This window comes from Anabrus simplex, chromosome 1 (genome assembly GCF_040414725.1).
Source record: "Anabrus simplex isolate iqAnaSimp1 chromosome 1, ASM4041472v1, whole genome shotgun sequence".
NCBI classification, from domain to species: domain Eukaryota; kingdom Metazoa; phylum Arthropoda; class Insecta; order Orthoptera; family Tettigoniidae; genus Anabrus; species Anabrus simplex.
This window is the reverse complement of record NC_090265.1, coordinates 415868677-415885476: the sequence shown is the minus strand read 5'-3', so window position 1 is coordinate 415885476 and position 16800 is coordinate 415868677. Positions and strand designations below refer to the sequence as shown.

General features: G+C 36.2%; 1 protein-coding gene across 1 annotated transcript in view; it reads right to left on the bottom strand.

The window, feature by feature from the left end:
- Window positions 1–7515: 7515 nt before the first annotated feature.
- Fibp (acidic fibroblast growth factor intracellular-binding protein) overlaps window positions 7516–16800 on the bottom strand; it is a 64538-nt gene continuing 55253 nt past the window's right edge. Inside the window, exon 7 of the mRNA XM_067143876.2 lies at window positions 7516–7697. Coding sequence (XP_066999977.1) covers window positions 7619–7697 — 79 coding nt within the window. The 3' untranslated portion in view covers window positions 7516–7618. The remainder of the gene's footprint in view (window positions 7698–16800) is intronic.

Genomic DNA, 16800 nt, shown 5'->3' with positions numbered 1-16800 from the left:
TTGTGGCTGGGTCCAGAACGCTCAGAGATAAGAAACCAACAGTAGTCAGCAAGCATGTCAGGAGACCATTTTCCTGCTTATTGCCTTTCCATTTGTGATATTTCCTGGTGAAATCTTTCTCCATGCTTGTCGTTGACCATTCCCAGGTTCGGTTGAAAGAAGTTAAGATGGGAGTGCTGGAAATGAATTTGAATGGACAAATTGTAGCTCATCACCTCATAAATGTCATGAACAAATTTTCCACAACTTCAATGTAGTTATCTGCTCTGTAATTTCCCAGGAGTTTCAAACATAAGTCTTTGAACACACACCACGCCACATTTTCTGTTTCGGTGAGTTTTTCCTCGAACATAGAATCCTGCTGGATTTTCTGGATTTGAGGACCAATGAAAATGCCCTCTTTTAATTTTCCTTCACTCAACCTCGGAAATGTCTCTCTTAAATACTGAAAGCCATTCCCATTTTTGTCCATTGCTGCAACAAAATTCTTAATTAAACCCATGGAACGGCGGTAATAAATTTTTCTGAGAATCTATGAGTGAATAAAACTTTACATTTTTCTCGCCTACTACTACAGTGGTCTGAAAGGCCACTCCTTCACTCTGTAATGGTTAACTCTGTCTCGAGAGTTCCACTCACACAAGAAACAACAATATTTTGTAATTCACGGTTGCATTCCGGTTAATAGACCAATTGCTTTTAGGAGGTTATCTATGTTTTCATACGTTTCTTTCATATAAATGGCATAAACCATTGGTACCGAAGAGTAAATATTACCATTGTGCAGCATTATGACTTAACTTTGAAGAATCAATAAATACTGTAAACGCCATTCATCTAGAGTATGTTCTCTTCCTAGCCAACGCGTAAGTTCACTCACATTGTTGCAATAAATAAGATCACCCTTTAAAAAATAATATGTCAATAAGCTATGTTGATACTTTCAATAAAGTGAATGGTACCTGGTTGTAAGAGATTCCATTCCCTTAGTCGAGTTGCTAATAATTCAGACTGGGCTTGTGTGCGATTTAAATCTCTTACAAGATCCTTTAAAACAGACTTTTTGTTTTTTTGGATTCTATGAATTCAGAATCGGAATTGGGAATGAAAGAAGTACTGGGACCAGCCTCAGGAGAAGAACTCAATGCTTCCTCATGTGGGGTCAATTTTCTGGGTGGCATTGGAATAGGAAATGAATCGCCATGCTTAACAGGCCTACGTGCGGAGGGCAAATTTGGATCACACTGTATTTTTTTTAAAATGAGAAACCAAAAAGTTTGGTTAAACAGAAATAACAGTCCAAGAGGTGGTCCTGCTCTGTCCACATCATAAGAATAGCAAACGGCATAGAAGGGCGAGTGCCATTTAACCAGCCTCTCAAATTACGAGAACATCTGCTACAACAATACTTAAGTGAAATTTTTGTCCTTATCTACTTTAGAGTTAAAGTACAATTCATATGTTTTCTTAATCATAGGAGTAATATGTTCTCTTTGACATTTTGTAGGGTTTTCACCACACACATAGCAAAATTCATTCAAAGAATTTATGCACTGATGTGCCATTGTTGCTGTAAATTGCCAACTTGCATGAGTTTTACAAACTTAAAGTCTGTTTAACATACTTCTAACTATTAAAAGCACTGATATTCACAACCAAAAAATTAACATTTGAACTCACAATAAATGCGAACACAAAATTTTATGTAAAAACGTTCTGCACAACAGCAAGTTACTATACTGTCTGAATTTTATTGATACTAACACATATTTAGCAGTGAAGAAACGATATACCTTTCAGAAAGAATGTAAAAGGACAACTTCCACTAGCGTCTCCCTGCAATCTTATTTTATGTTTACAATAAGACCGTGCTGGAGTGCCCACCGGACAGTATTAGCAAAAAGCGGGATTGCATCACTGATACAAAAAAATGGAATGCATTTTTGAATTCTGCGTACACAATATAAATATTTCATACTTCTAAGTTTTGTCAATTTTTGTTTTTGTAAAATGTAATAGGTCCTTCTGGCATTCGGCTGTGTGGGGACCTGCGTTGTGAAATGAATGCTAATGCTGAGTAGACGCTCCCAAATGACTAGACTGAGGTATACCATCTGGGTTCCCCAAGTAACACGCACATCAAATTTTGACTCCGTCTACAACTAACCCTCAAGAAAAAATAAAAAAGGGACTGATGGTCACATAACCCTTTTTGTCTCCTACGACAGGCAGGGATTACCTGTGGATGTATTTAGCCCCTCCCATCCACAGGAGAAACAATACATTCTACCAGTCATGCCTAGGTAGCCTCTTACAACAGGCAGAGGATACCGAGAGTGTATTCTTTTGTCTGCCTTCCCCACCCACAGGGGATGTTGTATTTACAGACATGTAGTAAATAAACAGGCAGAGCTCCCTCTCGTAGCATAGGTGCTAAATGAAGCCTGATGCTTGTACCCGCTGCCATTTTACATCACTACAGATTCACTGTAAACATATAAGATACTTAGCTAAGTGAGGCTTTGATTTCCGTTGTTTTATGCATATGTCGAATTAGTTTTTCAGCAAATTACAGACTGGCAGAATGGTGAATGCCTGCATAATGTTTGAGTGAAACTTTTCCTATTCACAAAGAAAGAAGGAATAGGAAATTCAGTACACTAATAAGTGTCTTAATTTTGTTCATTAACACTTGCTGGTTAGTTATTAAAATAAATACATTTACTGGTACTATTAATGATGCCTAATTATGTAGGAGGTAGAGATCACCTACTTTCAACTTGCTTGTTTATATACGCAAATTTACTGACAATGGGGCCTTCAGGTAGACGGGTCACGGATTATTTTCCATACTTAAACTGTATGCCTTTGCTGGCAAGATCTAGTGTTTACAGTGCACTATGTCTTCTGATATGCTCTAGAGCAATTTTATTACTTTTCTTGATCTGTCTCAGTCTTATCCTTGGCTTTAACAATATGAAAGTGACTGGGGTATGAGCGATGCTTGTAATGCCATTCCTTATGTAGCCAGTTCCTGCTATGAATGGTGTAAAAATATTGCTCATCGGGTCGGTTGGTGCGTGCATTACAGTGGGCTAGTCTCCAAGTGCAATGAGAGCATCGCTGGTTATGTCCCATTGCGTGCATGGTTTTCTCTTTTTTCCCCGTTCCTGTGTTTCATTCTATGTACATTCTAGACAAGAATACAGTATTATAAAATTGTGAGAACTTAACAGTTTAATTTTGCCTTGATATGGAATTTCCTACCTGTCATTTTTCACTTTTGTACTGAACTTTTGAACCGCTAGTTATTCTTACATAGAATATAGGCACAATGACACATAAGGACAAGAATGAAAAAGAAATCCTTGCACGCAGCTGGACTTGAACTGGCAATCCCACAATGCCTAGACTGTGGCACTACCCACTGAGCTACGCACCTGCTTGCCACTTCGTTGATGTTTAGTTAATATAAGGCACTTGAAATTAATCAAAGCCAATTTTCTTGAGAAAGCCTGCATATCTGAACCAATGGCTTCGGGACATTTATATTTGAGAGGACAACTTCACGCACTACAGCATAAGTGTGTTGTATGTTCAGTCCTCAGCCCAAAGGCTGGCTGAATCCTCAACGGCTCCAACATCAGCTTGACGTAAAACACTTAAGAGGAGGGATAAAAACTGAAAAAGGGGATTGATTTTTTAATTTGGATACTTGTATCTCCGAAGCTGAATATATTATAGACGTAAAAATTGGTATTTGGAATATCTTAAAAATAAAGAAACATGTATTTTTGTTTTTGGAAAATTTAATTAAGTGGGTTTTAAATAGGACTGAAAAATGTGTTGAATTCTTTTTATAAGGATACTCATATCTCAAACTGAAGATGTTACAGACATGAACATTTTTATCTGGAATCATCTTTAAAAATAAAGAAATGCGTGTTTTTTTGGTTTTTGTAAAATCCTCTTAAGGGGGTAGGGTGAGTAAAAAGAAGTGAAGAAAGTGTTGAATTCTTTATAAGGGTACTTATATATCAAATACGGAAGATGTTACAGGCGTGAAATTGGCAGTTTGGAATCTCCTGTAAAAGTAAATGAACACTCATAATTTGTTTTCTGAAAATTCACATGAGGGGAAGCATTAAAGGGATTTATTTTTAAAATGAGCATATCTACAGTATATCCCAAAAACTAAACATATTACAGACGTGAAAACTGGTCTTTTTAATCTCTTTAAAAATAAAGTAACATGTAACTTTTTGTTTCAGAAAAACACTTAAGGGGTGGGGGTTGTAAAAAGGACTAGTAAAGGGGTTGAATTCTTTTAATTAGGATACTTATATCTCAAAAACTGAAGATGTTACAGACATAAACATTTGTATTTGGAATCTCTTTTAGAAATAAAGAAACACGTATTCTTTTGTTTTCAGAAAATCCAATTAAGGGGAGGGGGATAAAAGAATTGAAAAATGAGTTGAATCCTTTGTTTGAGGATACTTATACTTCAAAAAAGGATGTTACGGACAAGAAAATTGGTATTTGGAATCTCCTTTAAAAATAAACACATACTGAACCGTACTGTTCATGTGTAATTTACTGATATTTAACACAATTACAATGTTGCACAATAGGATGCTATGATAATTGGCGTGAAGCTAGGTTGGAGGCAGGAGCTTGGTCGCTATCCTCTACTACAGGGGCCTATTCCACAAAAGTATGGTCTTGTACATTACAAGTAAATTCTCTAGTAACTAGTACAAATACCAGAGTTTCTGTTCCACAAAAGAATTTTCTATAGTTGTACTTGACTACTCCATACTTACAAATTACCAGTGAATTTTTATAGGTATGTTCCACAAAAGTACTAGTACTTGTAATTTACTAGTGAATTGGGAACGATTCCCTACCAGTGAAAGGACAATAATATATAAATGTACTAGTGCTATTTAAATATACTTATTTCAGATACATTTTGATAAATATGTGGTCTAGCAGAAGTGATAGTGATGGTAATGAAAATGAAAACTACCGTCTGTATAGGGAAAGAATAAACTTCCAGTTTAACACTATTTGAATACAATGAGAGTTTTAGGTTAAGCACAATACAAGTGGAAGAACTTTTGATGGATATTTATCATAGGTTGAAACATCCTACGAACAGAAATAAATCTCTCTCTGCTAAACAACAGTTTGCTTTGGCTAGGAAATTGTGGTCAGTACCATGGTATTGCACATATGCATGGGATGGCAAAATCTTCGGTCTGTAGGTCAATACATTCTGTGGTAGCTGCAATAAATGATATAAAATTTCCTCAAATTGTTCCTTGACCTGAAAATACTGAACAAACATGTTCCAAGAAGGACATTCCTGGAATCATTAATTCCAAGTAATTCCAATCATTAATCCAACTTTTCCCCCTCAAAAGCTCCATGAGCTTTTCCAAATCAAATATTTCCATCCAACCATTTATTTTGTCTTGTTTTTTCAGACTCTCGCTGAATGCACCGAAATGAATATCTTTCCTTCTTTCTATTTCCTTCAAAATGAATAACTTCCTTTCCTTGACACCATTTTAACAATTCATGCAGTGTGTGCAATTTTGTAACAATTAAGTTTGGCGGCCGAATGTCGTCATTAGCGGCATCCGATTCCAAATTACAGACCAAGGTGGGTATGTCAGACTATCGTGGAACATATGCGAGGATTGCGGAAGAACAGAATGGGTGATAACAACGGAGTAATTTACTATCATCGAAGAAATAAACTGAAAAATAACAATGTAGCATTGAGAAATTCACAGAAATATTAGAGTTCTTTGAATCTTTGCTACATAAATTAACTTAAAATACGATATTAAGATTAATGAGGCAAGCATAACCTACTTCAATGAAAGTAATATGAGGATAAACAGCTGATTCATGCTATGGCGTAGTATGTTTATTGATATGTTGTCACTTGTAAAACTTGTAACAATGCACTAGTAATATACAAGAGACTATCAATCTTTTGTGGAACAGAAATGTACAACTCCATACATTACAAGAACCCACACTAGTAACTTGTAATGTACAAGACCATACTTTTGTGGAATAGGCCCCAGGTGTGGCACTGTGTGTGCGCGAGACAGAAAAATTTAAAACGGCCAGAAGCAGGCGTGACACTTTGCAGGAATTGAGTGATATCTACTCTCCCTGGAGACTTTTAGAGGAAATAAATAGATGACAATGATTCTCAGAATTTTAGGAACATTGTGATGGTCTCATACCGTTAATTTGCAGCGAATTTGATAACTACATTAGCGCGCATCACCATGGGATTATGTCAAGTATCTACATTCCAAGTCAAGAGTGTATTCGGGGTACTCCCCTAGCGTGGCTTAGCTCCAGACTCCATAAAAGTACTGGCTGATTTGGAGGGAGATATCTCATTCTGCAATAAGATTTTCTCCTGTGCGTGTCATGAGTACGTCCGTCAGTTTAATAATCACGTCATAAACTTTGCTTAGGACAAAGACTGTGATTACTTTAGTGCGGTCGCGGTGATAATTATTCAATGGATCGATGATCCGTAAACGTTGTAATAACTGTTCAATTGAATGATTGTACTTAGATGATGTACAGTGCGGTCGCGAGTGTCGAATTATCCGACCATGAACAGTGCCGTACGAATAGACTTTGTGGTGAAGAGGTAGGGGAACTGCTAGGTGCGGAAGAAGTGCATGTATAAACTAAGAAAATTGTGTTATTCCTACTAGAGTTACGTGTTGGTATCAATTGAACAGGTTATATGACAATTCGTTTGACAGATTAGACTGCTAATTTCAGATTGTAGATAATATTAACCGATACACATTCCTGCGTGGTTAAGCAGCTAAAGGGGAATAATGCATTTCAACGTCGCAGATAGCCAAGCTAAAGCACATTCATTCCTTCCTCCAAAATGGTATAGGCCTAACGTACGAAGACAAAATTCCAAATAGTGGTATATATTTTAAATCCAAGGTGTGACATAGGAAGTTATTTTTTATCATTCTGTGCCTAAAGTGTTAAATGAGATTAGCTCCATAAACAAAATTATTCATCCCTACAAAACTGTTTTGACGTACAAAGTTTAATTTTATGAGAATGTCTCCTTTTATGTCCTAGGTGTAAAACAGTGTATACTTCAAAAAAGAAAAAACTACTTGTTCTCTAAGGGATTTGAATGGTGGTTGACTCTCAAAAACACAATATCAATTCTTGCAAAACAGTTTCAGGCACGACTTATTTTTTTTTTAAATGAAGGGTGGTCTTTATATCCTAGATGTTAATAAACATTTAGAAACATTCACCCCTTAAAAAGTATTCATTCCTCCATTACTGTCTGATGTACAAAATAAAAATTTCACAGATCAGTCACTTTTACATCCTAGATGTTAAATAAGATAGGTTTTAAAACATTCAAATTCTTCCGTATGGGGTTCAAATGAGTGTTAGTTCTATTTTTAAAAAATGTAATCTCTGACATTCTAATTCTTACAGAATGATAACTAATGTTTAATTTGAATCTATTTATACAAAAAAACCACATTTATTCACAAAGTATATACATTCAAAAACCACAAGGCACATTTAGTCAAGATTGATACATTCTTAGAGCACATGAAGTGATGACATTCATATAACGCTCCCAAGCATTCTTCAAGTCCAACTCCCTGAAACAAAAAAGGTAAGACCATACAACACACAAATCCTTTACATACAATAAGCATACATCCACAATTTTATCTAGTTTAGTTATATGAATGTTTTTATTCCCATTCATCATGAAATGTTTTAACATGCTATCATCTCTTCCAAGATATCAAAACAAATATAAAATCAGTTTCAAAACCACTTTTTAATATAAAAGAACACTAGAGTCACATAATGTAATATTATCCTGAATTTGCACAGATTGAAAGGGAGGAAAGCTATTTATTTGCATTGGTACAGTAAATGAGTAACATTTCATGAATGATCATATTATCAGGATCATAGGTAATAAATTTCATATTTATCCGTATTGAAGAGCAGTATAGTGCAAAACAAAAGCTAAAGGTTTCCACCTATTCAACTGAATTATCAGAAAGTAAGTCAACAAAATTGGTTTACACATACAGCTGGGGCCTATTCCACAAAAGTATAGTCTTGTACATTACAAGTAAATTCTCTAGTAACTAGTACAAATACCAGAGTTTCTGTTCCACAAAAGAATTTTCTACAGTTGTACTTTACTCCTCCATACTTACGAATTACCAGTGAATTTTTATGGGTGTGTTCCACGAAAGTACTAGTACTTGTAACTTACTAGTGAATTGGGAAGTATTCTCTACCAATGAAAGGACAATAATATATAAATGTACTAGTGCTATTTAAATATACTTATTTCAGATACATTATGATAAATATGTGGTCTAGCAGTAGTGTTAGTGATGGTGATGAAAATTAAAACTACCGTCTGTTTAGGGAATGAATAAACTTCCAGTTTAACACTATTTGAATACAATGAGCGTTTTAGGTTATGAAAAATACAAGTGGAAGAACTTTTGATGGATACTGGGCATAGGTTAAACCATTCTATGAACAGAAATAAATATCTCTCTGCTAAACAACAGTTACTAACAACACTGCATTGGCTAGGAAATGGTGGTCAATACCATGGTATTGCAGATATGCATGGGATGGCAAAAAATTTCCTCAAATTGTTCGTTGGCCTGAAAATACTGAACAAACATGTTCCAAGAAGGACATTCCTGGAATCATTAATTCCAATTATTAATCCAACTTTTCAACTCAAAAGCTCCATGAGCTTTTCCTAAGTCAAATATTTCCATCCAACCATTTATTTTTTCTTTTTTCTTTCTTTTTTCAGACTCTCGCTGAATGCACTGAAAAGAAAATATTTCCTTCTTTCTACTTCCCTCAAAATGAATAACTTCCTTTCTCTTGACACCATTTTAACAAACCATGCAGTGTTTGCAATTTTGTAACAAGTTTGGTGGCCGAATATCGTTATTAGCGGCATGTGATTCCTAATGACAGACCAAGATGGGTATGTCAGACTATCGTGGAACACATGCGAGGATTGCGGAAGAACAGAATGGGTGATAATAACGGAGTAATTTCCTATCATCAAAGAAATAAACTGAAAAATAATATTGTAGCTGTAAGAAATTCACAGAAATATTAGAGTTCTTTGAATCTTTGCTGCATAAGTTACCTTAAAATATGATATTACGATACATGCGGCAAGCATAACCTAATTCAACGAATGGAATACAAAGATAAAAAGCTGATTCATGCTATGACGTAGTATGTTTATTGATATGTCGTCACTTGTAAAACTTGTAACAATTCACTGATAATATACAAGAGACTTTCAATCGATTGTGGAACAGAAATGTACAACTCCATACATTACAAGAACCCACGCTAGTAACTTGTAATGTACAAGACCATACTTTTGTGGAACAGGCCCCAGATCTAGACTACTAGTTAACAACTAATTACAGAATTTCCTCTCACTGAAGTTTTCAAGTGACAAATCAGAGTAGATTTAGAAATAATTTATTTTGTTTGCGAGAAGAATCACGTAAGTAGGAATATACTTGTGCTTCAGTAAAACACCTGATTCAGAATATCAGAACAGTTAAAAGATATGACATTGCTCTTTCAGAAAGTAAGTGAGCTCTTGGATGGAACTATCTTTACATTGGTCTATATATGTACCGGCTTAGATGTACGGGAGTGACAGCAGGGTGAACTTCGGATATCTTATTCATAAGGTGGAAGTAATAAGACATGAAAGTAGTGACAATGATTGCAAGAACAAACAGGTGGGAACAATGTCAAGAGAATACTTGGAATGAGATAAAGGCTAAGTTGGAAATTAACTCTATGGATGATGCTGTACACATAAATAGGCTTCAATGGTGGGGTCATGTGAAATGAATGAAGGACAATAGGTCACTAGGTTACATAGGAGAACAATGGATTTGGCCACAGAAGGCAAGAGAAGTACAGGAAGACCGAGGCGACTATAGTTACAGGTAGATTCCATTTTTAATGATTTAAACATAAGAGGTTTAGAACGAAATGAGGCCGCAGAGCTAGTTACAAACAAAAGATTGTGGAGGCGCTTAGACTTGCAGGCTGAAATGCCCAAACAGTTGCATCAATACACAGTCTGTCCCCTCTGGCGGCAATGCAGGTGTGTATTAGTGCATGCAAACGATCATAAAGGCGCTGAATGGCATCTTGCGATAGATTGTTCCAAGCATCCTGCACCTTTTGATGCAATTCGACATTGGTTCTTGCAGGCTCTGGTAAACTTGCAAGTTCTCACTTCATTGTGCCCCATACGTGTTCAAATGGCAAGAGATCCAGTGATCTTGCTGGCCAGGGCAGTTGTTGTACACCACGTAGAGCATGTCTCATTATGAAACACTCTCACAGTTCACTGGGACTGCCGGTGGCTCCAAGTAGCCTACGCAGTGGTCTCCACGGTATGCACTAGCCATGCGTCTTGGTAGGTGTGCTAGGTACCAACTGATGAGACCAACCTAGCACACGGGGGCGAAACGCTGGCGACCAGGAATGAGATAGCTGGAAAATTTATAATGACCAATAATGGGCCATTTATATTGGTATTATTTTTTCAGTTACAGCGTTACAGCGATTATGCTGCATTCATCTTGATTTATTTAGTTTCATTTTCCGTATTGATAACTCTCGTATATTATAGATAAGAAAGGTTCCACCTTATCAATACAAGTTTTATTTATATAAGATTCTACTTACAGTACCGGTTTCGACTTTTTATACAGTCATACTCAGCTGTACATTAGTACCTTCACATAAGTCAAAGTTGGTTAATATGCCTTGCCTAGTAGAAAAGTCATAATAATGGAATGTGTCCAACGTTCAAACTGGGCATGTTTGTAAGTAAAAGCTGGCTATATGTACAATCTAAAAAATGAGTGTGGGTATATCTTTTAGGCCTAAAATTAATGTAGATTAACTTATTTTAAAAGTACAGGTACATAAACACTTTAAAATATATAGTACATATTAAAATCACATATTAAAATATACAGTTCATGTTAAAATCCATTATAATGAGTTTAACATATTGCGTTTGTCGATTTTCTTATTTTTATCCAATATAAATGGAGACTGTTCGTGCTTGTATTCATAGGCGGTGCTCTCTTGGGGTTCTGCAATATGTTAGGCTTATCCACTAGTATGATTAATAGATTCTTCAGTTATTGATGCCAAGTCTAATGTGTAACCAGAGGTAGATAAGTGCAGCTGTGATTGACTGTTGCCTTAAAGTATTAAAATACAGTCTGCTTTTGTGCATAAGTGTCAATTGCAGAATGGTAGCTCTTTTCTCGTCTATAATTGCTGATATATGTCTGTAAGAAACGAAAAATGGAGTTAGGAATTTATAATCTGAAGAATGCCTGCTTGTATGTGTGTTTCCGTGATGAATACTTACTACTGCTGTCGTGGTTGGGTTGTGTTAGATTTGGCTGCCTGGCGTGTACTGTATCGTGTTCTCTTGGTGCTAGTGTCCGCTGCTGTGAGGGGAATGGAGGGGTGGGTGAGGAGAGTTGTTGTCGTAAGAGTAGGGGTGGAGTTGGGCATGTCGGTCGTCTGCGCCGTGGGGCATGTAGAACACTGTTTATTGATTAAATATGGTGTTGTTTTTTTTTCTGTAATTTCATTTCTTATAATTAGGATTGGTGTATTGATCTAGTGATATGTACAGTTCTGTTATACTGAGTAAGGGGCCTTTAGGGTTTATATTTAGTATTTTCATGTCATTAGCAACGTTCATGAAATTGTGTTTGTATTCGTCAATGTGTTGGCCTATTGCGGAAAAATGATAGTGTTTTACAGCATTAATATGTTCATTATATCTGATTGCAAAGTTCCTACCGGTACGTCCTATGTAGCCTGTTTCACAGTTGTTGCATCTGATATGGTATATTCCTGAATGATAGTACTTGTTGGTATTATTGATTGTCTTGGTATTATGTAAGATGTTAATACTATTGTGCATACTCTTGAAGGCTATTTTTAAGTTGTGTTTTTTAAGTATGTTAGTTAATGGATATATGTGTGTGTTGTTGAAGGTGAATAATGCATAGTCCTTTTTAGGTTTGTCTATTTTTGTCAATCTGGTTTTTGGTTGAGATTTGATTTTTTGAATGATTGTATTGACCATTTCTTTCTTATAACCATTATTTTTAGCTATTTCATGAATTAATTGTATTTCTTCATTTAAGTCAGTTTTTGATAATGGTATGTTGAAAGCCCTATAGATCATACTATAATACACTGTTTTTTTATGAGTACTGGGATGGATGGAGTCTATTTTGATCGTGTTCAATGTGTGTGTTGGTTTTCGATATATTTTGAATGATAAGTGGTTTTTGTGCCTGGTTATTGTCAAATCAAGATAATTTAATTTATGGTTGTTTTAGGTTTATTTTGTGAATTTTATGCAAGGGTCTATTGTGTTTAGTCTTCCCAATAACATGTTTTCGCTGGTGTGTCTATTGTCAATGATGACAAAAATGTCGTTGACAAATCTACACCAGAAGAATATACTGTCTATTTTGTTAATGAATGTATGTTCAAGATAGTCTATGTAAATTTCAGCCAGTATACCGGAAGCAGGGAACCCCATTGGTAGGCTTTGTTGTTGGTAGATTGTGTCATGGAATCTAAAATAGTTATTATTAGTGGCAAATTCAAGTAATTTTATGAATTCTTCGATTTCTAGGTTGCTTAATTTGCTGTGACTTCTGAGATTAGACTGAATTATTTCTATGGTTTTTTGGTGGGGATGTTAGGATACATATTGGTTATGTCGAACGAAGCAATGATATGGTATTGTTCTATTTGCAGTTCTTTGGTTTTGTTACAAAAATCTATTGAATTTCTTACGGTTTTGTTTGCTTGAAAAAAGTAATGTTTCTTGAGGAATTTTTGGATGAATTGTGAGAGTTTGTATGTTGGGCTTGCCCTGTAATTTATTATAGGTCTCATTGGTATGTTGTCTTTGTGTATTTTTGGATAGGCTTTTGCAGTTGGTAGTTGGGGGTTCATTGTCGTGAGGTTCGTAGATTCTGTTTCTGTAAGTAAAAAACGTGTGTTTTTGAGTAGGGTTTTTAGATTCCTTTGTACACTGTTGGTTGGATCTTTACGTATGATTCGGAAGGGATTGTCTTTAAAACATTCTTTAGTTTTTGATATGTATTCATCTTTATTGATGATAACCGTGGTGTTGCCTTTATCTGCTTTTGTTATGAAAAGGTTGTTCTGTGTGATTTTATTTTTAAGTTTATTAATGTGTGCTTTATATGCAATATTATTGTTTGACTTGTTACTAATTTTGTTAATGTACTGTGGTAGTTTTTTAATGATGTCATGTCTAACTTCTTCACGAAAGTCGTGTGGAATCTTTTGTATGGCTTGTTCGGTTTCTGTGATGGTAGTTATGATGTTCTGAAAAGCTGACATGTTGCCCCAATTCTGTTTGGGTCCCTTGCTCAATATATCAGTTTTTGTTTCGTTAAATAGAATATAACAGAAGAACTGTACATATCACTAGATCAATACACTAATCCTAATTATAACATAAATGGAATTACAGAAAAAACCAACACCATATTTAACAAAGTTATCCCCGCTTTAAAAAACTATTATCTTAAAATAATCAATAAACAGTGTTCTACACGCCCCACAGCGCAGACGGATGACACGCCCAACTCCACCCCTACTCCTACGACAACAACTCTCCTCACCCACCCCTCCATTCCCCCCACAGCAGCGGACACTAGCACCAAGAGAACACGATACAGTACACGCCAGGCAGCCAAATCTAACGCAACCCAACCACGACAGCAATAGTAAGTATTCATCACGGACACACACATACAAACAGGCATTCTTCAGATTATAAATTCCTAACTCCATTTTTCGTTTCTTACAGACATACATCAGCAATTATAGACAAGAACAGAGCCACCATTCTGCAATTGACACTTATGCACAAAAGCAGACTGTATTTTAACACTTTAAGGCAACATTCAATCACAGCTGCACATATCTACCTCTGGTTACACATTAGACTTGTCATCAATAATTGAAGAATCTATTACAGTAAAACCTCGTTAATTCGAAGTCGTTGGGACTCGAAAATCGGACTTCCAAAATGTATCCAAGAAGGTGCATTTACAGTATTCAAATAATGCACTTGGATATCTCACTGACAAACATAACCTCACGCAACGAAAGAAAGAAAGAAAGAAAGAAAGAAAGAAAAAAAAAGCACGATTCAAAGATGAGAAATCTATGCTGGCTCCCAAGTGCAAGTACTTTATTCATTGAAATACTGTACTGTAAGCATTTTAGATGCCTTGTATTTACAAAGAAAGTGCCCGATGTCCTTAAAATCGAACTTCCCTATGACTATCCTTGTACAATTTCCCGCCATGGCACTTCTCTTGTACTTCAGAAATGTAAAGCGGCCCTTACACGATCAATAATATTGACAATACAGTATGATATTGACAATAATATTGACTGTGTAAGGTGAAAAAACAAGTATTGACGGTAGATATTGAAGCAATATTGATGAAATCCAGATTTTCTGATCTCTGGGCGTCAATATTTGAAAGTGGAGGGGATATTGTCAATATTATTGATCGTCTAGGGGCGAACGTCAATAATATTGTCAATACTCAGTTGTTGCCGCGCTTTAGTAGGGAATGGAAGTGATCTTTGTGCGGTGTATTATGGATTATACAATTGACCTTGAGACGATGTCTGAAGACTTTGGATTGGTAAACGAGTCAGGTGGAAGAAATAATGACGAGGGGACTGAACGCCTGGAAGACGAAGCCCTTCGGACCTTTATTGAGCAATTTGAACTGTCTCCAGAACTGTGGAATTGTGCAGACCATAAATACAGTAATAAAACAGCTAGGATTGCTGCGCTTGACCGCCTCATCCCCTTTTTAGTGAGGATAAAGCCGGGGGCCAGAAGAGAAGATGTAAAGAAGAAAATAAACAGCCTATGAACCAATTTCAGGAAAGAGCTAAAGAAGATTGCCACATCAAAAAGGTCTGGAAAGAGCCCAGATGAGGTGTACAAACCTACCGCATGGACATTCTATGCTCTGTCATTTCTTGAAAGATTTGAAAAGCCAGTTGAGCAGCAGCCAAGTGAAGCAGAAGCACAGGAACCGGTGAGTCGGGTTTTCGTTTTAATTTACCTACTTTCTTCTGTAGACCTACACATAAGTTGTTCTTATCTTGTATCTATATCTTGATATCTAGGATTTCAAAGTTTAATTACAAATTTTCAAAGACAATTTGAGAAAATTGAATTGGTTGAAAAAACTGCTATTTCATTTTTTAAATGATAATTTGGTTGAAAAATAGCCCATTTTTCCTTTTACCATCGTCGGAAAATTCTTCATTTGGTTTGGAACATTCTTAATTTGCCAGAACAGACAGACGTCTGCACGGCGAGTTGAAGTAAGCCTCACTTCTTTTCTTTGTGCAGTAAATATTGTACTACTTATGTTATTGGATTGTGGCATCAAATGTAGGTTTGGGTACACTGTAATTTTAGAAAAGATGTAATAAAATGTCAACCGTTAAAACTCAGACAAAACTGTATTTAAAGTGCAGTAGATAGCATAATGACAATGTTGAAAAGTAAACATTGCAAAACACATTATTGGGTACCTAGATTCATTTTTCCTTCACTGTTATAGTAATGACAAAATTTGTCACGTATTGTCTTGGCACTCGAGGAACTGTTTCTGTGTGAAGTACTTTGCAAGGGTAACAAAGTTTTGTCATCACAACCTCGATCAGTTGAGTTAAGGTATTGTTCATTTTCCTTTGCTAAAAAGTTGTGCAGGTAGCAGCACGCTGTGGTAATAATTGTCGCTATACGAGGCTGTAGGTTGATAGGTTTTCGGAACACACCAAACCGCGAACTCAAGATGCCAAATGCATTTTCAACCACCACGCGAGCTCGTGACAATCTCTCGTTAAACACCTGTCATTCGTCATTAAGTAATCTCTGAGAGTAGGGTTTCAACAAATTGGTATGTAGTGCAAATGCCTCGTCTGCTACAAATACATATGGCAAAACATCCGTTGCATTCGGCAGCGGTCTAGGTGTGGGTAAATTCAGTTGGTTTTCCAGGAACAATTCGCCAAATTTAGAGTAGAACATCACTCCCCCGTCAGATATTCGGCCGTTCATTCCAACATCTACCATTATAAATTCTTTTTTTGCATTAACCAAAGCTAACAGCACTATACTAAAAAACCCTTGTAATTGTAATACAAAGATCCCGAGTTATCTGGTTTGATTATAGGTATATGTTTCCCATCCAGAGAGCCCACAGTATTCCAAAATTGGTATCGAATCTCGAATTCATGAGCAATGTCAATCCATTCTACTGCAGTAGTGGGAAACTGAAAAAATAGAAACATAATACGTTTAAAGTGTTACAGGTTAAAGATTTTTTTTTTTGCTATTTTGTTTAACGTCGCACCGACACAGATATGTCTTATGGTGACGATGGGATAGGAAAGGTCTAGGAAGTGGACGGAAGTGGCCGTGGCCTTAATTAAGGTACAGCCCCGGCATTTGCCTGGTGTGAAAATGGGAAACCACGGAAAACCATCTTCAGGGCTGCCGACAGTGGGGCTCGAACCCACTATCTCCCAATTACTGGA